This window comes from Medicago sativa, chromosome 1 (assembly GCF_051527215.1).
Source record: "Medicago sativa cultivar Bolivia chromosome 1, Bolivia_mono, whole genome shotgun sequence".
Lineage (NCBI taxonomy): Eukaryota > Viridiplantae > Streptophyta > Magnoliopsida > Fabales > Fabaceae > Medicago > Medicago sativa.
Window position 1 is genome coordinate 91723056 of NC_140749.1, and position 22430 is coordinate 91745485.

General features: G+C 34.6%; 1 protein-coding gene and 1 pseudogene across 1 annotated transcript; one reads left to right on the forward strand and one right to left on the reverse strand.

Moving 5' to 3' along the window:
* The first annotated feature begins 1523 nt into the window (after positions 1-1523).
* Positions 1524-5331, forward strand: LOC146959130 (uncharacterized; annotated as a pseudogene).
* Positions 5332-17758: 12427 nt separating this feature from the next.
* On the reverse strand, positions 17759-21501 carry LOC146959131 (cationic amino acid transporter 7, chloroplastic-like). Its single transcript, XM_085740638.1, has 4 exons — positions 20854-21501; positions 20239-20587; positions 19925-20153; positions 17759-18609 (listed from the first exon to the last, which is right to left on the reverse strand). The coding sequence occupies exons 1-4, from the start codon at positions 21453-21455 to the stop codon at positions 18035-18037; spliced, it is 1755 nt and encodes a 584-aa protein (XP_085596764.1). The 5' UTR covers positions 21456-21501; the 3' UTR covers positions 17759-18034.
* Between the last annotated feature and the right edge of the window lie 929 nt (positions 21502-22430).

Sequence of the window (22430 nt, forward strand, 5' to 3'; positions counted from 1 at the left end):
TTTTAGTTAATTTTTTTCCCATAATATATTTTTCCTGTTATTTTTGACAAACTATGTTTTGAATTTATTCTGATGGTTTGTAAGAGTATTTGAACTAAGAGTATACATTCTTAGATTAGTATTGGAGGATACATTGCCTCACATTGCTACTTCACCAATGCAACTTCAACCAGCTACTACAAGCCATTTAGCAAGCTCATCAACTCAATAGACCACCATTTATACTAAGCTTAGTTAGGGTATAAACAGTTAAGCTTGTAACTAACTTCATTTCTGAATCATTAATTCAATACAATACATGCACTTTTTTCTCTCAATTCTCTTCGTTCTTGATCTCATATTATGGCATCTTAAGCCTTTTGTGAAGTGGCTCACACTTTCGTTTTTCCTGAAAATTCTTCAGTTTTTCTCTATTTTTTATTTTTTATTTTTTTTTTGCAATTCTCTGCAATTGCTTGTTGATGGGAGCATCCTTGTTCCTACTCTTGTTGATCCTAACCGTCAAGCATGGGAACGTTGCAATTATCTCATCAATTCTTGGATAGCAAATTGGGTGTGTTCAAAAATTGTACAATCTATTGTTTTCATTGAGAATGTTTCTGATGTATGGAAAGAGTTGGAGGCATGTTTTTCAAAATATGATCGTATTTGAGTTGCAAAGCTACGTTCTAGTATCAATGAAAAGAATTGATTTATGATACTTTAAGCTACTTAAGAGTCTTTGATATTTTTATTGTCGAAAATACCGTTCATTATTATATTCTTAATCTTCTAGGACTAACTAATATAAATAGAAGTTCCCTTCAAAACAAAATCAAAAAATTAATAAATAGAAGTTTTTTGTATGACCTTGTCGTTGCTGGTGTGAGTTCTTCCACTCTAAGGAGACATTCGTCGGATAATTGTTATAAGATCTGTTACAGCACTAGTCGTCATTGTTCAAGCACAAGAACTAGAAAGAGGAAACAGCTCATTCAAAATATCCATTGTGTTGTAGATTGAAATGCAAATAATTATCATGAATGAGAAGCATGACATGATGCGATTGTGAAACGAAGTGAGATTTGATGACTTTTTTTTTACGGCTAAAGGAAATTCAAATAAGTAGTTAGGAAAATAATCTTTTCAAACACGTTAGCAGGCTCTGCCAAAAAAAAAAAAAACCGTCAAATTGGATCAAAATAGTGCATAATGTGGTAATGAATTGAGTAAGTAGGTTTTTTTTTCCATGAGACTACTACTTTTTTTTTTATAATAATAGCTAGAGGGACTTCTTTTGATGCAACGACTATCGTGAAAACTGTGTGAAGGGACTTCTTTTGATGCAAACAACGACATACTTGAAATTCATTTCTTAAGTATGAAATTTTTTACACTTTCCCATATTAAATGCCACCTGAAATTCATACCCATGATAAGCTCAAGAGTAAGATCTGGACGGACTCAACAAAGGCTTAAAGCAATTTTTTTTAACGAGGCTGTTTGTAACAATAAAGAATTAGAAGGACAACCATCAAGCCCTCATGCTTCTTCCAAATGGTGTTCGTAATGGTGCAACAAGCAAAATTATTCCAACAAAGGCAGCCTCTTGTTCCAACACTCGAAAATCTACATCAATTTCGGGTTCTTGGAGTTTCTATTGGATCAAGGATCATCATGTAGGTGATGCTGGAGTTGTTTTTTCACATATAAAAAAAAAGAATAAGGTGATGCAACATCGGCATAAAGTTACTCATAATCCTTCTCTTCTTAGCCTCCGTCGTATTGCCCGTATGCCACTCAAAGATCGACAAAATCTAATTCATATGCTCAAGAAACTCAACAACAAATCAGCAGCTCCCTCTTGTTCTATTGACAGCAAGAACAAAGAATGTTTGGATGCGAAATCATCTTCAACATCATCCGAGGAAGATTGGAAGAATTGGATTTCTTTGCATGATAAATCAAATGGTCGTGGCAAAGATATCGTAGATATTGGCAAAGCTATCAATTTACAATTCAAAGGTGATTGTTCTAATATGTTCCAAGTTCTCTCTCGGCCTAATAATTTGGAGAGGAAGACAATGAAAGGTAATGTTGGCGTTGAGGGCAGCCACGCTAATGTTGCGGTCTCCTCATCAGGTTGTTAATTTTTGTGTTGTTACTTTGCGTGTTGATGGTCAAAATGAAATTCATTTCTTATAATATAAGAGGGTTTGGGAGTTTTGAGAAAAGAAAGGAAATTCAAATATTGTTAAATATTATTCATTTCTTTCTGAAGATTGGTGCGCCATATGGCCCAATATGGTGCAACGTGCTTTAAATCGCGGTCTTTCTGATCATTGTCCCATTTTGTTGTCGATGGATGAAGAAAATTGGGGCCCTCGTCCTAGGCGTATGCTGAAGTGTTGGGGTGACTTACCAGGTTACAAACAATTTGTTAGAGATAATTTGCAATCTTATCATATTGAAGGTTGGGGAGGCTTTGTTCTTAAAGAAAAACTGAAGATGATTAAAGGAAGCCTGAACACTTGGCATCAGAATCACATTCAAACCTTGAAGGCCACTTAAGCAACGTTCAAGACCGTATTTCCTTTTTTAGATGCTAAAGGGGAGGAGGATGATCTTTTATTGGAGGAAATTGAGGAGCTTCATTCTCTATCTTCAGACTTTCGCTCATTATCTCGTATCAAAACCAGCATGTAATGGCAGAAATCTAGATTACTTTGGTTGAAAGAGGGAGATGTTAACACTAAGTTCTTTAACAACATTATGTCCTCTAGGCGATGAGCAAACTCCATATTTGCCTTATCTGCTAATGGCGCTATTGTTGAGGGTGTTGAAGGAATCCGGGGACTAGTTTTCAATCATTTCTCATCTCATTTTCAATCCGCGGCTGCTGAAAGACCTTGCATTGAGAATCTCAATTTTAATATGCTTAATGTAAGTCAGTGTGTTGAGCTAACCAAACCTTTTTCAGTTGACGAAGTTAAGCAAGTTGTTTGGGATTGTGACAGTTTTAAAAGTCATGGACCAGATGGTGTTAATATGGGGTTTGTTAAGGATTTTTGGCCGGAACTCCGTGATGATTTTATGCGCTTCTTATCTGATTTTCACAGGAATGGAAAGTTGTCAAAAGGCATCAATAATACTTTTATTGCTTTAATCCCAAAAATCGAGTGCCCGCAGCGCCTGAATGATTTCAGACCAATCTCTATTTTTGGAAGTCTCTACAAAGTTCTTTCCAAAGTTCTCTCCAATAGATTGCGAAGGGTTATGTCTAGTGTTATTTCTGAAACACAATCAACTTTTATTCATGGTAGACAAATTCTTGATGGTATTCTCATCGCTAATGAGATTGTGGAAGATGCTAAGCGCCTGAAAAAAGATTTGCTCTTATTCAAAGTCGATTTTGAGAAGGCTTTTGACTGGTCCTACCTTGAGCAGTCATGAAAAAAATGAACTTCCCTACCTTATGGCGTAAGTGGATTAGGGAATGCATCATTACGGCCTCAACTTCTGTCCTTGTGAATGGTAGCCCAACAAATGAATTCAAATTTAACGGGGGTTGAGACAAGTGACCCTCTTTCACCCTTTCTATTTTTAATAGCCGCTGAAGGTTTGAATGTCATGATGAAGGCTTTAGTAGAGGTTGACCTATTTTCTGGCTACAAGGTGGGCGCCAATAATCATGTTTCCATCACTCATTTACAATTTGCTGATGACACCTTGTTGATTGGGGAACGAAGTTGGGCTAATATTCGATCTCTGAAAGCTCTGCTTATTCTCTTTGAGGCGACATCTGGTCTTAAGGTGAACTTCCACAAAAGTATGTTACTTGGTGTTAATATTCATGGTTCTTGGTTGGCTGAGGCAGCATCTGTTCTTAATTGTAAATTGGGCAGAGCCCCCTTTCTTTATTTAGGGTTGCCTATAGGTGGTGATCCTCGAAAATTAAAATTTTGGCAACCATTGATTGATCGTATTAAATCAAGATTATCGGGTTGGAAGAGTGGAAATCTTTCTTTGGGTGGCCGTTTAGCTCTCCTAAAGTCTGTCTTGTCCTCTCTTCCGGTCTATTTTCTTTCCTTCTTCAAAGCGCCCGCAGGTATCATTTCTTCTATTGAATCTTTATTTAATTGTTTTTTTTGGGAGGGGGGGGGGGGTGTGAGGAGGTTAGGAAAATTTCTTGGATTAACTGGGACATTATTTGTTCCAAAAAGGAGGAAGGCGGTTTAGGAGTGCGGAGGATTAGGGAATTTAATTTGTCTTTACTTGGTAAATGGTGTTGGCGGATGAGGGTTGAGAATAGGAGTTTGTGGTATAGAGTTTTATAGTCAGATACGACGAGGTAGGAGGTAAAATTGCAGAGGAGGGAAGGTTTAACTCTTTTTGGTGGAATAATTTGATAAATGTTAAAAATGGGGCTGGTGTGGGAGGTGGGCGGTGGTTTGATGATAATGTTGGGCGGGAGGTAGGAGATGGTGGCCAAACTTTATTTTGGTGGGATCCTTGGATTGACGGGTTAGTTTTGAAGAATAGTTTCAGTTGCCTTTTTGATCTTGCTACTAATAAAATGGCAACAGTGGCTGAAATGTATTCTCTTGGGTGGGGGGTTGAGGGTGTAGCTTGGCAGTGGCGGCGTCGGTTATTAGCTTGGGAGGAGGAGAAGGTACGGGAATGTTGTGATATTTTATCTAATATTGTTTTGCAGCCTACTAATCCTGACAGGTGGATTTGGCACTTACATGCCTCCAGCAGTTATAATGTCACAAGTGCTTATAACCATATGTTAACATCAACCATCAACAACTTGGCGGTTTCTCACATTACTGAAATTTGAAACAAGGAAGTGCCCCTGAAAATCAGTCTCTTTGCTCGGCGCTTGTTACGTGATAGATTACCAATAACGGACAATCTAATCAAAAGACACATTCTACATCCGAATGCTCAGTTATGCGTGGGTGGATGCGGTACAATAGAAGATGCAAAGCACTTATTCCTCTCTTGTGATTTTTTTGGTAAACTTTGGTATGGTATCTCTCACTGGCTTGGTTACAATATAGTGTTTCCTGAAAATGTGTCAGACCATTCATATCAATTTGGCACCTTTAGCGGTTTTTCAAATAGCAAACACTCATCTCTTAACCTTATTTGGCTATCTTGTGTGTGGGTGATTTGGCTTGAAAGTAATGCTCGGATCTTTCACCAAAAAGAAGCTTCTTTTAATCAATTGCTAGATAAAGTTAGCTTCAATCTTACTGGTGGCTGAAAGCAAATCGTTCTAGTTTTGTTTTCTCCTACCATTCGTGGTGGTTGAATCCTTTAGCTTGCTTGGGAATATTTTTGTAACAGAGTAGCTTTCTTTTTTGAGCTTGTTTTGGCTCCCCCATTTTTTATTTTTACTTGTAATTGACTCTTTCAGCTGGGATTTTGGCACTACTTGTGTTGAAATCTCCATGCTTTTAGTAATTTAATCCATTTTAACTTCTTAAAAAAAACAATAAAGAATATTTTATTGCATTTCTTCTTTAAAAAATAATATTCTTGCATTTCTTGCAAGACTGTTTTGTAACGATAAAAAATATTCTAACGTATATAATCATTTTTTTAAAGTGTACATCATGAATAGATCAATCTATAGTAAAAAATGATTGTTTAAGAATTTTCAAAATATTGGAATTTGGCCTGAATGAGGAGATACTCAAATACCTATCAAAATTATTATTGTAATACAATTTTTCTTGAATTTTGTTTCTTACCAACTTTTCTTGAATTTTGTTTCTTACCAACTTAAAATAGAAATAAAAGTAAAATGACATATAAAACAAGAATACAAATTCATCATAAGTGACAAACATTTTTTAGTTGTTCGCGAAATTGTTTAACAGCAATGTTTAATCTCGCAAGTAAATTCATAGTGAACCTTGCGAATGGATCCTATTGGTTCCTCAAACCAAAACCTCACATTTCACATGTATCCCAGGAAAATCGGAATGTATGCTTCACTCTATCTTTTAGAAATCTAACACCTAAATGGTCGGGAAATTTCACGAATCAAGTTTCGCTATGTATAGCACTTCTCATTGTTTAACTATCCGATGAAAATTGGGTGTTAATGGTCGTCTTAGAAAATAATTGAATATCAAAAACTAATTTTTTTGAATATGCTAAAAAGAATACCGAAAACCCTTTTCTAAAATATTTTAAGAATTTTAGATACTAGTTTTGAAAAGAGAAAAATTCACAAAGGCTAATTTTTGAAAAATCCTTTAAAGTAAACTCATAACACCATTTTTTGAAAACAAGTGCCAAATGAAAAAAAAATAAATAATGTGAGCATCAAAGAAGAGGGTAGTCCTCGCTCGAGAAGAAGAGGGTCAGGGTTTCCAAAGGAAAAGAGTGTGTAAGGAAGAGGATGATCACATATTTCACATAAATATCCACTCACTAAAGACCTGTTGGTTGGTGCTTCAGATTCCACCATTCAGTACTTGGTTCGAAATGGGCTGGTGTCCAAAAAAAAAAGTATATTCCACATAAATAAAATTGGGAGGGAGGTGTGTTTAGTGTTGGAAGGGGGTGTCTCTCTAAACTAAGGAAGTGTTTTGGTTTTATTTTCTATCTGAAACAAGTTTAAGCCCATAGGTAGTTTAATTCATTTAGTGCAAAGGACTTGATCAATTTAGTCCCTTGAATTCTTCTCTTTACCCAAACTGTTTTGCTCATTCCCAAAGTAAATGACCTTTTTACCCTTACGCAACTTAACGTGCGCTAGTGCAAAATGGTACGTGACTTAACGCAATTAGCGTGACTTAACTTACGCTAGTGCAAACGGTACGTGACTTAACATAAGTAGCGTGACTTAACTTACGCTAGTGCAAAACGAAACGCAACTTAAGTCACGCTAGTTCTAACACTGGTACAGAGCATCCACCAAAACATACAATGAGTAGCGTGAGTTAAGTCACACTAGTTTTAACAGTAGCGTGAGTTAACTCACGCTGGTGCTGGTGCTATGCACGCTGCAGACCAGACTGGCAGTGGCAGTGGCAGTAGCTGCTGCCTTTGTTCCTTCATTCCCTGTTTAGTGAACATGCAATTATTCAATAATAATTATGGTACAACCATTCATTGATTCAACCAGAACGAATAATTTAGAGAACGAATAATTTTTGAAACACAATTTTAACGAAAAATAACATAAATGTCATAAATAAGCCCAACCGTGCAAATGTAAAAGTAGTACAACCAAAATGTCAAGAAAATACTACAAACATCCAAAAAGTCATAAAAAAAACAAGTCATAAACTAAAGACCCTATTGTTGCTCCTGCGGACTCATAGACCTCCTCCTTGGAATCGGTTGCTGCTCAAACACGCTATAATCGGTACGGTTGCTTCACTCTGCCTATGATGCTGCTGATGACCTGCAATGGAGCGGGAGGATGTCTGGCCCACTCCTGGTCAACAAGAATATCCTAGTAGACAGGTCTCAGCATGACAATGTCAGGCTATGGAGCAGGGTTGACGATGAAAGGTTGGGATACACGGTAGAACCACCTAATGTACGTATCTGAATGCTTACAAGGCTCGTCGTCCGGGACCTGGCGACCCCTCTGCTGCTAGGAAACGACATGCAGAGCAAACTCCAAGAAGGCAGCAGCCACATCTACTGGGGCAAGAGGCATAACCGTAGTAGGAGGTCGGGGAACCCTCTGAACATGTCCGTACTGCCTCCGCACCCGCTCCGGCAAGTGACGCACCATCCTCTGTCTGCCGACCATGATCCATCCGGAGTACCAGCACACGTCCTGAAAAGGCGTCATGTCTCGTCGGTTTGAATGGCGCAAGAATGGTGAAATTCGGATTTGGGGGTGAAAATTTCATTTTTTGAAAAGTTGAGAAATGGAGGAATGGAGGTTCTGTGTTGCTGGAAACTGACTTAAGTCACGTAGCGCAACTTAAATCACGCTGCGTGACTTAAGTCACGCTACCCTGATAACTGCCGTGAGTTAACTCACGCTACGTGAGTTAACATGCATAAGGGCAAAAATGTCATTTACTTTGGGAATGAGCAAACATGTTTGGATAAAGAGCAGAAATCTAGTCCCTTCTCCATCTTTGGATTTTGTTCTTCTCACAATCACTTTCAATTTTGCTCTCAAACACCAGAAAAATGAAAGAGGGAAGAGTTGCTTGCCTTAACTTATCTTATAGAGTAGAGGCCAACAATCACAAAGCATATCACCAAAATGGCGGCTAAACAGTGTTAAAGATATGAGTATCATACTCAGCTGGTCACATTCTTAATCTACATGAAAAAGAAATTAAGTTCAAACCAAGAACTATTATAAATACGGGTGTACTTTTTATTTTTTTGAGTGGAAATATGGGTGTACCTATTACCTAAATATAACTTTTTATCGAGCACATCATTGACATTCTTCAGTTTTCTAATTGATATATTGATATAAAAATATAGTATAGTATAGGTTAAAACAATAACAAAGACCTATCATATACGGCACGAATACGATAGCTTAATAATTTCACGGCAAAAACTGACAAATATAAAAGAGATGAAAAGATCAAAAGTTGCAATCTGAAATGTACAAAAAAACAAAAAAAAGAAGTATATGGGTTGTGAGAACACATCGCAATCAAAATCACATCCTTATCTTTTTAAAGGTGAGTAGACAAATGAACAACCAACCCAACTTCAACTCCCACTCTCTTCTACTCCACACTGACTTATTTTTGGTTAATTAATTTTTATAAAGTCATACGCAAGTTGTTTTGAATTTATATATATTGAGGAAGTCTTTTCATATGATCAACAATATCTTAACAAACTAAAGGCTAAAACAAAGAAACAAATATGAGATACCCAACCCATCACATACCTATCTTTTTGCGATGTACATTACTAAAATGCAAAAAATAACAAGACAGATAGGATGCAACTTGCGTGAAAATGAATAATATTATTACTTTTTATCTCAACGGTGACTCAAATTTTTTGTTTGCTTCTTGATAAGATATTTTCGGTTGGACCTACTACTTGATAACTTTGTGTGCACATTTTGCATGTGAAACCAGAAGAAATCTTGTATGACAAAGAAATGAAATGAGAGTATAATTTTTTAAGGTGCATAATTCTTTAGGGTAAATTTTATTGTTTGGATTATAAATTTAAAGAATTTTTAAATTGAATAGATTCATAAAGTATTTTGTTAAAGATAAATTGAGTATATCAGAATGCTTCGATTCTCTTATTTCTAGCTTTTTAATATGGATAGTGTAATAAAAGTCTTCATTCTTAACTTTTATTTCAAAGTTATTATATATACGCTTTTTATTTTATTTTTAACTCTCATTTTAGATAGACTTTTATTATTTTGAAATTTTATATGAACCAATTTGCAAAATTTGAAGAAGGAATTGGAACTAATGTGTAAATTTTATAAAATATGTATTAACCAATTTGTATAATTTGAAAGAATTATAAAAACTGATTTGAGATTCTCATGACTTTAATCGTAAATTATAAATGTGAGCGATTAAAATTTATTTATGTGAGAAAATATTTTATACAGACGGTATATAAAATTTAGGTGAGTACAACGGCAACCTTAAAATTAGGTTGGATATGTATTCATCATTTAGTTATTCGATAACATATCATAATTTTGTATTCATCTTGAACACAGTCAACCTTTAGGACATTGGGAAATGGGAAGTGGGAATCCACCATATGCCCGTTGACTGTGTTCAAGATGCCTTCAACACGGGTTATATATCCAAACTAATCCAAAAATTAAAAGAGAAATGATATTTTGACAACCACTTTTTGACAACTTTTGGACAACTTTCTCTCTTATACTCACATGATGTTGTTATCCTCTCTCTTCTTTTTTCTCTCTCCATTGTTTTGACCAATAAGAAGTGAGAAAAACAAAGTTGTCATCAAATGGATGTAAAAATATCATTACTCAAACTAAAATGAGAGCTCAACTGTGCAAATTGCAAGGCAGCCGGTAATTAAAACAAGAGAAATGCTAACAAGTGTTCTCTTTCGATCATTTTTATAAGAATATAAATGGAATAATAATAGCTGATGTATATTATCAATCAATCAATTTCTCCCACAAATAGATCCACATGTCAGACCGTCCAACAGGGACTTACGGCCTAGTCTATTTTAAGGTTAACTCGGCCCAGCTCTGTTAATATAAAAGTCAAACTCAAACTTTTTATAAAGTTTATTTAATTAAATAGATCAGGCTAAAGCTTCCAAAAAAAAACCTATTAAACCCGTCAAGTCAGTCTATTAAACTTTTTATATATAATATATCTTCAATTATTGATATTGTTGAAGTTTTTCATAAACTCAAGTCTTCATATGATTTGGTTATTCAGTAACAGATGGATATGTATGATTAGACTTTGTAAGATTTCGTTATTTAGTAGCAGACCTATTTGTGTGCTTTAGGCCTTCATAAGTTTGAGACTGTTTAGTAGTAGGCTTATAGGTGTTGCTAGGTCTCACTCTAAAATAAGCTTTTAAATAGGCTTTCAGACTTCATCAAGCCTTTAGAAAGGTCACGTAAGACCTTATTGATAATATGTCAGACTCAATCCTATAAAATTTTAAACTGGTCAGGATTAGGTCTTACAAAATCCGGCCCGACCTAACCCATTTCCACCCCTACCCACAAAATATATTTTTTTTGTCAAGTTGCCTAGTGGCTAGAATTCACCTTTTTCAAGGTGAATAAGTGGGTTGTCCGGGGTTCAAACTCCGATCCCTGCATATAACAATGCATGTCTCTACCAACTGAACTATGTTCACGGAATAAATATTTTAATAGATGATTATAATTAATGTCGATCTTACGAGTATATGAAAAACACTACTAGTTAAGGAAGTCGGAACAAATTTTTTATTAGAAAGTATCAATTTTGAAAGTTCTTAAAAGTTAAAATACAACATTTCAAAAACAACATTACTATTCCTTAAAAAAAAAAACAACATTACTATATTTATGTATGAGAAATTTATAAAAAAAAAATATGATGCCGAAATCATAATTTTGTACATGACACTCAAAATATCATGGATAGCCCTGCATATACATATGAGGATTGTTATTTAAACAATCAATTTGGTTGACAACTTATTTGACAACCATCATTTACAAAGAAAAAGTAGGTACTTGCACGGAAACCAAAGCAATAGAGAGATAAAGTAAAAAATAATGTGAGTATGAGAGAGAAAGTTGTCATCAAATGAATGTTCAAATATCATTTCTCTATACATATACTGTACGTTTGAGTTCAATTTTAGGCGAGGTAAAAGTGATTTTAAAGACTCAAAATTAATTTGGAATGTTTCGAGATCTTCTATTATAATTACTTTTCATCCGTATTTATTTGAATTTGGAGTTAAGATTTGTTGTTTTTTTCATCTTACACGTGTTTTTTACCTCAAATTTGTTTAATTTGATTTTTACCAAACAGACACCAAACAGACATATAGCAATAATAATTTTGTTATATAAATGTTTTTTTTTGTCTAGTATCATCCGTATTTATTTGAATTTGGAGTTAAGATTTGTTGTTTTTTTCATCTTACACGTGTTTTTTTACCTCAAATTTGTTCAATTTGATTTTTACCAAACAGACATATAGCAATAATAATTTTGTTATATAAATGTTTTTTTTTGTCTAGTAGCCAAGTGGTTAGAGCTCACACAATTAAATGTGGAGAAGTGGGATGTCCGGGGTTCGAACTCTGACCCCTACATAAATTATGCAATGTCCCTGCCAATTGAGCTAACCTCTTGGGACTGTTATATAAATGTTTATGTTTAATTTTGGATAGAACAAATTTTATTTTGTTTATAGACGAATTGACAATCACAACTTAAAACTCACACACAAATGGTGATGTCCTGTGTTCGAACTCACATGAAGGTGACCAATATATCAATATGGACATTTGTCATTTGAGGTAGGTCTTATCACGAAAAAACTTGATTTTAATATGTTTAAGATTTGTAGCTTTTGCCTTTTCAATGTGATTTTCCAACTCAATTTTATTGTTCAATTCACTTTTATGTGAACACATTCAATCATAAACTATTTTACCTTAAATTAAATTTTAATCAAAACTAATTTATCAAACCCAATTCATGTTTAATTCCATTTTTGAAGGAGGAAAAATTTATTCAAGACATATAATTTAACTTCTTCTTTTTTGTGGTGGCTTGAGTTTAAACTCTAGACATTGCATATATTATGTATTGTTTATACCAACTGATCTAAAGTCGTGATGACATATAATTTAACTTCTATTTACATTCGCGGTGCACCGTGTGGTGAATAAAAGCCTGAATTTCTTACTTCTTAAATTTGCGATGATTTCCATATTGGAATGCGAGATACTAAGTTCCATATTGAATATTCTCAAGGACAATTAATTGTCTCATAATTGATTTCAACTTGAATTTAGGCTCGTGTGTTTGGTTTAACCATGTCACATTAATTTTGAATGAATTTTGATTATGTAAAATAGTTTCATTAGAGAGAGTACTAACAACATTCTTTTTTCAACACTCATTTCAACATTTTTATTGAGTTAAATCAATGTGGTTTCTATGCTTTAGAAATGAGTAATGATATTTTGACATCCATTTGATGACAACTTTGTTGGCAACTTTGTTTTTCTCACTTCTTATTGGTCAAAAACAATGGAGAGAGAAAAAAGAAGAGAGAGAATAACAACATCATGTGAATATGAGAGAGAAAGTTGTCCAAAAGTTGTCAAAAAGTGGTTGTCAAAATATCATTTCTCTTAGAAAGAAATTGGTCACATATAAAATAGTGAGACTCACATTGATTCCATCCATTGGATGTTAAAGTGAATTTTGAAGAAAAAAAACAGTGCATCCTCTTAACTAAAAGTTGGTTTCATGTAAACATGAATTGAAAATCCTTCAAAGAAAAATGAATTGAAAAATGAATTTAAGAGTCAAAATCAATCGTAAAAGTCGCAAGATACAGAACAAATTCTAACTTCAAATTAGAATCAATTAATTGAGTGCATAGAACCAAACAAGCTCATAGGACCAATAATTAAATAATTTAAGTTACCACATTTAATTAATGAAAATGTTGACATGCCAATTGAAAAAAAAAGTAACAAAGAAACAAAGATGAGAGTCCTTGTATGTTCACAAACCCAAAATCTAATAGTTCTCAAATCAGTATAAAGACTCTTGATCTCTTCCAATAGCCTCACAACATGAATGGAATGTTGATGTGGATTACTCAATGAGTAATAGTTTTGTCCCTTATTTTTATTAATGTTAAGTTTAATTCATCCTTAGTTGGAATTATCCCTATCTGTTACTACTTTTCATTGTTGGTGTAACAGTGAATAGCAGACATGAATGCGGCTTCAAAAATAAAAAAGATGCCACCGGCCAAGATGGGGCCAAGGACAGGGAAATCAAGGATGGGAAATGAAAAAGTAATTAGGATAAAAAAAGAACAAAACAAATGGTGTAGCAGACAAAGAGAGTTCACAATTAGTACACAAAAGAAAAACATGATGCAGACATATTGGCCCATGTTATTTTGTCCTTATACCTGCTTTGTCATTTTGAGGACACTATCATCCAACTTACCAACTACTGTAGTAGTTAAATAAGGCATGGTTGTGTTGTTGTGATCATTTTGTAGATTTTGTGGTACACTTAGAGCCTGTTTGAAACACTTCCTAAAAAACTTTTTTTTAGTTTTTAAAAACTTGTTTGCTAAACTATTTTTAAAATTATAGTTTTGGAAACTGTTTTGAATTTTTTAGTTTTGGGGCAAAAAAAACTAAAACATGTAAAAGGATAATTATTGTGAGAAGAGGACTTGTATATTTCAAAAACTGAAAACAAAAACTGTTTCAACCAGGCCCTTAATATTTGAATTTTGGGTTGGATGTAACTCAATCTTACAAAACTGATTTGTAAATACTAATTTTCCCAACCTTATTTAAAAATTTATACTCGTATTTGAAATTATACTTCAACCTACTTATTAATCTATAACCTTCGCCGATATGTGTAAGATTGAAGACTTCTTATGCGCCTCATTGAATTTGAGTCATTAATCTAATCTCTAACGACCTCTCATGTCTCACATTTGGTTTCACATAATCACTGACTTAAACATCAGAGTGTTAACCCGTTTTATAGACTCCTTTTCCCTCGTCAGATAATCTCTTCCTCTGTACTGAGAACAATTTCCCCTCCATCAAAAACCGTCTTGCACAAACACTTTTACCAATCATCTATTATTAGAGGCTTCTCCGAATCAATTTTCATATGAAATTATGTTGTCTTACAAACTGATCGACTTCAGAGATTAAGTGCCTGTTTGTATTCACAGCAAAAGCCTTTTAAAACGTACGTTTGATTTGAAGCTCCAATTAGTAGCTTCCTTATTTCAGCGTTCATATTGCATTGGGAATTGATAAATCATCCTAAAATGCTATACCAAACATACAATAAATTTAAATTCTTTTTTTAAAAGAGTATGTTAACGACTCTTCCAACATAATATTTATACTCATTTCTTCTTAGTTTTAATTGAAAAGTTATTTCAAGTTTACTAATTTATTGTAGCTGTGAAACTTAATATTTAAATTGAACAAGGCTGGATTGAAAGAATTAAGTACTTTAGTTAATGATAAATTCATTAGTATAAATTATTCTATGATCGGTGGAATAAGAGTAATGATATTTGTACATCCTTTTTAAGACAACTTTTAGGACAACCTTGTTATTCTCTCTTTTCATTGGTCCAAAACAATAGAGAGAGGAAAAGGAAGAGAGATAATAAGAATATAATCTGAGTATGAGAGAGAAAGTTGTCCAAAAATTGTACCAAAATGGTTGTACAAATATCATTTCTCGTGGAATAATTAGTGGATCGTTTGGTGAATGAAACAAGGAGCTAGTTAGTGCCAATAGCTCATATAGTTAATGATATATGTATGCATTCCTCATTCAACTTCCTTCCTGTTCGTTCTGCAAGATTCTGGTTTACAGCACAAATTGATATAATTTAAAAATCTTGACACTAATGGAAGGAGTCACATCTCATTAGTGATTGAGAAAGTTCAAATACTAATTTATGTGACGAAAACAAAAGCTAAAAGCACCATTTTGGTACTCCCTCCGTCCCGGAATAACTGACCCATTTTCTAAAAAAAAGTGTCCCAAAATAACTGACTCATTTCAATTTTCAATACAACTTTCATCATTCCCAATACAATATAACACTAAATAATACTACTTTTATCATTCTCAATACAATATATTCCACTTTCCCTTTTATTTATACATTTTTCTTAATATGTGTGAAAAACAAAATTGTGTTAATTAAATTGGAACGGAGGTAGTAGTTGATTTTTCTTTTATTTTTTCTTTCCCTATACACACTTTTGATATTTTTTCTATACAAGAAAGTTTTGAGGGGTGCTACTTGCTAGCACTGATTCACGTGATTCCCATTTTTTTTTCTTTAATTTAGTATGCCAAATAATTACAATATTTTTTGTCTTTTGTCAATCAGAAACTATAAATATTTCTTTGTCTAAAATGAATACCCCATTTTTTCCTTTAATTTAGTATGCCAAATAATTACAATATTTTCTGTCTTGTGTCAATCAAAAACTCCAATATTTTTTGTCTAAAATGAATACCCTTTATTTTATTGAAGACTCATATTGAAGGAACCAAACAAAAATGCTAAATCCGTTGTGGATCTCTAAAGGGAAGGTGGATTTATGAATGCTTTGCCATTACATACAAGATGTGACTACACAATATGTGATAAACGGAATTCGTGTTTATCAAATTTAGTCATGTTAATCCTTGGATTCTCATATTTTCTTCTTTCAATTTCAATTTTCACATTTTATTTTATGCTAATGATGAATGAATCAACATCAATTATTAAATAGCAGCATATGCATATTAGATATCCCTTTAATATTTCTTCTTTTAAGAATGACATCAAGTCCACTTTGTGTTATATTAATTGCCTTGTTTTTCCACTTAAAGTAGACCGCATGGCCATAGCATAATGGTTAGGGGTGTTCATGGTTCTAAACTGCATTGGAACTGAACCACATTAATGGATACAATTCAGTTTTTAAAACCACTTTAAAAAAAACTGGTTAATTTTTCAAACCAGTTCCAGTTCGGTTTAGAACCAGTTCAGAACCGGTTTACAGTTTTGAACCAGTTTATTTATTTTGAACCGGTTTCGAACTGGTTTATTGTTTTAAACCGGTTTCTCATGTAATAATTTCCATAGTTTCTGAGAGAAATATGAATGAATGAATCAAATAAGAAAAAGGAAGAAAACCTGTCTGCGAGAAGAGATAACAACAGAAGCACCTTCCAAACCAATTCCCTGTGTTGAAGCAGTCACGATCGCAACCTTTCCTTTGAATCTCTTTGGAATTTCCATTTTCTACCTTCGAATCCGATACAAACACACGCTTAGGTTCGGTTGTCTCTGAAACTGAGTAAGACAAGGAACTAGATTACACGGTGGATCATGATCTTGTTCAATCTCAACAGGTTTTGGTTGAAGGAAATGGTTACTCCAGACTCGCTCTTCTCAATCGACCTTCCTCTCTCAACGCCATCAACACCAACATGGTTACTTTCTTCCTCTCTCTCAATTCAATTCAATTCTATAATCATAATCATAATCTCCATCAAAAAGTTTTATTTTGCCATGGGTTCCATTCTGGCATTTTGTGAATTTGGGCTTCTGAGGTTGTTTTTGTGATATTTAGAAAAAACGGTTCATAAACTTAAACCGGTTCAAAACTGGTTTTAAACTGAACTTAAATTGGTATTTAAAAAATGGTTCAGTTCAAAACTTTTTTAAGTGGTTCAGTTATAATATGGTTCAATACAGTTCAGTTAGTAGTTTGGTTCAGTTAACTGAATATTTTGAACACCCCTAATAATGGTCCTTTCAGATAAATTCCAAATGCAATTATTATTAAGATTATTATGATATGATATGATACCATTTACACCCTTAATCATGCTCACAAGGATCACATAAATCTAGCATATCCCAACTTGTGTTCATGTGGCACAATTCTTGTTTTCTTTTAAACTAGCTTTTTAGAGGGTGTACGAATTTGGAAACTAGCTTTTGAGGGTATACATTGAAAGACAAATTTGGATTGTATCGTCTCTACAATGCTCTCATTCACATAGTGTGACACATAGGTAACTATTGGATAAAATTAAAAAATCTGCATTGAAATATGAATCGCCGATCTTTCGTTCAAACAACCATCAATGTGTCGATTTCGTGAATGTGGTGGATTGTCGACAGCAGACAACCAAATTCATGAAGCACAAGATGTTGGTGGCTAAAATGAACTAGAGAATTTTCTTATGCAACCATCAAAGTTAACATGATCACATAGTGATTCTAGGTATGTATTATATTGCAGCGAGTTCAAGTCAAACACAACTTATGCAACCTCAATTACAATTACATTACAATAACATATAGGATTAAAAAATTTGATGCCCCAGGCAAAATGAGGACCTTTGACAATTTTTTAGAACCTTAATTTTGAACCACATCAGTTATCTATCACCAAAACATGCACTCATGTGCCACAATTTTGTCATCTTGTTCTTTACTATAAATAAATTTAGCTGTTGGAAGTCAGAGAGTTTATAAGATATGCAAAGATTTTTTTTTTTTTGGATGAAGACATGAACCAAAGAATTTACAAAAGGGATTATCACCTAAGCTGCCTTTTAACTATACAATTCGCCACTTCTACAAAGGTTGCAGCCTGTTCTAATATTCTAATAAATTTAATATTCATGTCACATAATTCTTCCTCCCCACTTGTTTCTGGTGAACATTGACCATCCAAAAAAGTTGAAGTCATTTAGAATTGAAATTTGTAAGCATATAATAATTAAATTATATATATATATCTACTACACTTTGAAACTTTGGTCCAGGTCCACACTTTCTTTTGACTCCACATGGATTTCACCATTCTTTTGACCAAGAGAACCATCTCCTTCAGCATCAAAGCTAGCATGAACACTGTAGAAAATATAGAATAGCACTGCAACAGCAGAAAAGACTCCAAATCTAACATAGGATGGCCCATCAAGTGATCCCAGCAAAAACAAATTCAAAAATATTGAAATTGCTGGTATCCATGGCATAAGTGGTACACCCCAAAATTCTGGCTTCCTAGCTTGAGGGACAGTGAAATGAAAAAGTTGCAATATTACTACAGCAAGTACACCACAAGCACTTAACATCCCTGCTTTTGCTACTCCTGTTGGTACACATTTCCAAATAAGGGTGAACATGATGGAAGTGAAGGAAAATGAGAGGAGAAAAGACACTGTTGGCCATGGATTTGTTGTCCCTGCCACCACATAACGTCTATAGACCACAGCATTTGCCACCATGTAAAATACAAAGAGTGTGCCAATTGACACAAGATCGAGGAGAACATCAAGATCAGTAAAAAGTGCAATTGCTGCTGTGAAGATCCCTGAAATTGACATTATGTGCGGATATCAGAAAAATGTGACTATCCCTAAAAAGCAAATTAATGTCATCATGTTTATTCTACCACTCATAATATTAGTTAGATGAAAAAGAATTTTTGATAGTACAATGTAAGAGGTCAAAATAGACAATACACAACATAGAATAGCATAAAATCATTGAAATCCAATACATGATTGAGGCCAACTTTACGTAGCCTACACAAAGAGCTAAGGTCATAATCATCCGTCAATGATTCTAATCAAGAGGAATAAATCAACTCATCCAATAGTGAAGGTATGGAATCAATTAAAAATTAAAAACTGCCAATATCTTCCACCTGAAATCATCTATTATTCCCTATTGAGTTGAAAAAGAAAATAAGGTGTCACAATCAAAAAATTATTTTATTATATTCAACATAAGTGAATGATTCACATCTTTTCATCCTAAGCCACAGAGCAACACACTTAACATACAGTTGCCTAATTGTCTTTGTCCTTACATTTATCTAATCAGAAGATAGTATTTACCGAGGTGGGGAGGCTACCATAGTAGTAATACAAAATACACTAGAAAACATGTGACACCCATATGGGAATGATAACTTTTTCAACTCAGCACTGTTTTGAAGTGCGTTACCCAGTTTCACTTCCAATAAAAATAATTCTATACTAAGGCAACTACAGTTTTTCACAATCATCCATGTGAAAAGTGGTATATTTAACTGCTAAAACTTAAAAGCACTTCTCTTTTGGCCACTTTTTTTGGTAAAGGTTAAAGCCTCAATCTACCTATATAGTGGTTGAGCCTAAAGAAAGGGATTAACCAATACTAAATCTCTATCAAAAGAGGTACCACATTTGGTGCTGCTACAACAGAATTGTCTAGGATAAGTCTGGTATATGTTTACAAGATTACGCTGGCACCCTAATTTTGTTGAAGCTATAAATTATAGTTTTTGCTAAAGTCTCATGATTCCGGCCAACGCAAAAGATACACACTCAATCGGCTTCATAATGAAGGTGACAATGTGGAGAGCTACACTGAACCCATTCACATTAATGAGGAAACATAAAATCTTATCACAATCCAGCAGAATAAATACACAAATCCCCTGATCAAATCTCAGCCAGAGGCTATATTGTTGAAGTGGGTCCCTTTCCTTTGTGAAGGATTGTGAATACCATTCAGAAAACACTAACATCACACCATCCACACACGTTGCCAAGGAATTAAAAACACAGCAATCAAACAACATATACTTAAACATGAAAAACCTTATATAATTCAGAGGAAGCAAGCACATTGGAACATACCAAGAAAAGCTGAGGCGTTGACAGGAGTGGATGTCTTTGGGTGGACCTTAGCAAACCAAGCAGGGACCACATTAGAACGTCCAATGACACACATATAACGAGCCTGACCCAACATAGCAACTATCAATGATGTCAATATTCCAAAACTGGCCCCCACTCCTATCACTCTTGACGCCCATCCCCATCCGTCGGATTTAAAGGCTGCTGAAAACGGTGCTTCAGGATCGATCTATAACATATTATCAATATCAATACCCCCATACATAATAATACATTACATCATATAATTGAAAACCAGACAAATTTTCAATTACCATATCGTAAGGAAGAAGCATGCACATTGAAGCTGCCATAAGACAATAAAGAATGGTGACAATAATAACAGATCCAGAGACACCTATAGGAATATCTTTCACAGGCTCCTTAACCTCTTCCGCCATTGTTGAAACAGCATCATAACCAATGTAGCTTAAATAAACAGCTGCTGCTCCGTTAAACACACCAGCAGCCCCGTGCGGAAAAAAACCGGATGGATTCTCCGGGTTAGCTGGTTGCGTAAAATTCTTCCAACTCCCTTTCCAAAAACCTATCACTATCACAAATGCTATGAACAGTATGTGCAACCCCGTCAATATCATATTCACCACTGAACTTTCCCTCGTACTGAAAAATTGAACAAAATAAAAAATAAATAAAATGTTCATGAATTTTTAAAAAGAAAATTGTGCTCCATTGTAAACGATGAACTCAGTAGCACCGGCACCTCTGATCAAAGTGTGTCCGATGTCTGAGACACAACACTGACACACGTGAACACGAACACATTCAAATAACTCATTTTCTCAAATTATCAGAGACTATCATACCGTGTATGTTGTCTGTGACTGTGCTTAGTGGTGGATATTGATCAAGAAGGATCAGTTACAAACCTGTAGCAGATAACGACTGTGATGAGTAAAACAACGACGACAGCAACCAAGTCGATTTGGTTAAACCCTTTCGGAAAAGAAGGAACTGTGATCCTCCATTTAGCAGAAGAGACACCAACTGTAGTGCCGACGTACCCGGTGAAACTTCTAGCAACGGCGGCATTTGACATGACGTAATCCATGATGAGATTTGCACCGGTTATAAACGCCGCAAATTCACCGAATGTGACACGGAGGTAGCTAAAAGCACCACCGGCGACCGGCATATCAACGGCAAACTCAGTGTAACAAAAGGCAGAGAGGAGAGCGCAGAAACCAGCAATGGCGTAGGATAGAACAACGGCGGGGCCAGCGTGAACACGGCTAGCGTGGCCAGTGGTGACGAAGACTCCAGCGCCGACCATTCCGCCGATGCCAAAGCCGACTAAGTCAAACCAACGGAGGGTTTTGCGCATGCTGGTACCGGACCTAGCTCGAACGCGGCTCATTTCTTCGTAAGAAGTGGAGACGGAGAAGCCACGACGAGCGAAGCGAGAGGGAGTGTTAGCGACGGCTTGGAGATAGTTTCGGAGGCTCGAAAAGGATGAGCCATGGCTTGTCATTGCGTGCGCTCTTTGGTTTTGTTTTTCTGTGTGTGTGATGTGCGTTATGGATGGGTTTGAAAGACAGCTTTTATAACCTCTCTGCAACAAAGTGCAAAAACAGTTTCACTGAACTAGTAACCAGTAAAGTATCAAATCATAGGGAAGGATAATGCTATTTATTATTTTACCATACTGTTACGTTTATAAATAAATATTCATTCCCCTGGTCAAATTAATAATATAAATATTCCTAGCATAATTCATTCATTTTATTTATTTTTTAATTATGAAGTTTCTAGCACAGTTTATACATGATCTATGACCCCGTGAGTTTAACTGAATTGGTAGTGACAATGCATACTATATAAAAGGTCTGAGGTTCAAATTCCGATCACTACAAAAAAAAAAAAATACATGACAAATCTATTGGTATGTTTGGTTGGGCGCTGAACCATGAATTCTTGCGTTTCGATATCATTCTAACATGAAAACATAGAAGCTACAAATTGTGACATCAAACTAGTGGATTCTCACTGCTTTCAACACTCTCTTCAACACACATTCTCTTATTGGATAAAACCAATGTATGACCCACCACTTTAAGTGGAACCCATTTCCAAAGTGTGAGACCCACCATAATTTAAGCTAATTAGAAAGTGAGTGTTGGAGAAAGTGTTGAAAAGAGAGTGTTGCTAGCACTCCTCATACTACATCATTTGCGACGTGCATAAGGTAAATTTTGATTTCCTCCCAATCCATTTTCTTCATATGCAAATTTCTAATCAAATTTTCCCATTCGCAAGAGATATGAAATGAACCTTTAACCATTTTTTATTTTTGTTAAAAAAAATATTTACTTATAGGACACAAACCCTTACCACTTAGATTAACCCAATGTTGGTCGCATAATACATTCATTTCATTCAATTTGAAAATGATATTCATGACACTCTCAAATGTAAGTAAATATGACCATTTTTTTTTTTTGCTTAC

Bases quoted from the DNA above. Each gene is read 5' to 3' on its own strand.
- LOC146959131 (XM_085740638.1), bottom strand. From the start codon at position 21,455: ATGACAAGCCATGGCTCATCCTTTTCGAGCCTCCGAAACTATCTCCAA. The intron at 20,154-20,238 runs GTAATTGAAAAT...AATATGTTATAG, and splicing joins TGCTTCTTCCTTACGATATG to ATCGATCCTGAAGCACCGTT. The intron at 18,610-19,924 runs GTATGTTCCAAT...TGTCAATTTCAG, and splicing joins CAACGCCTCAGCTTTTCTTG to GGATCTTCACAGCAGCAATT.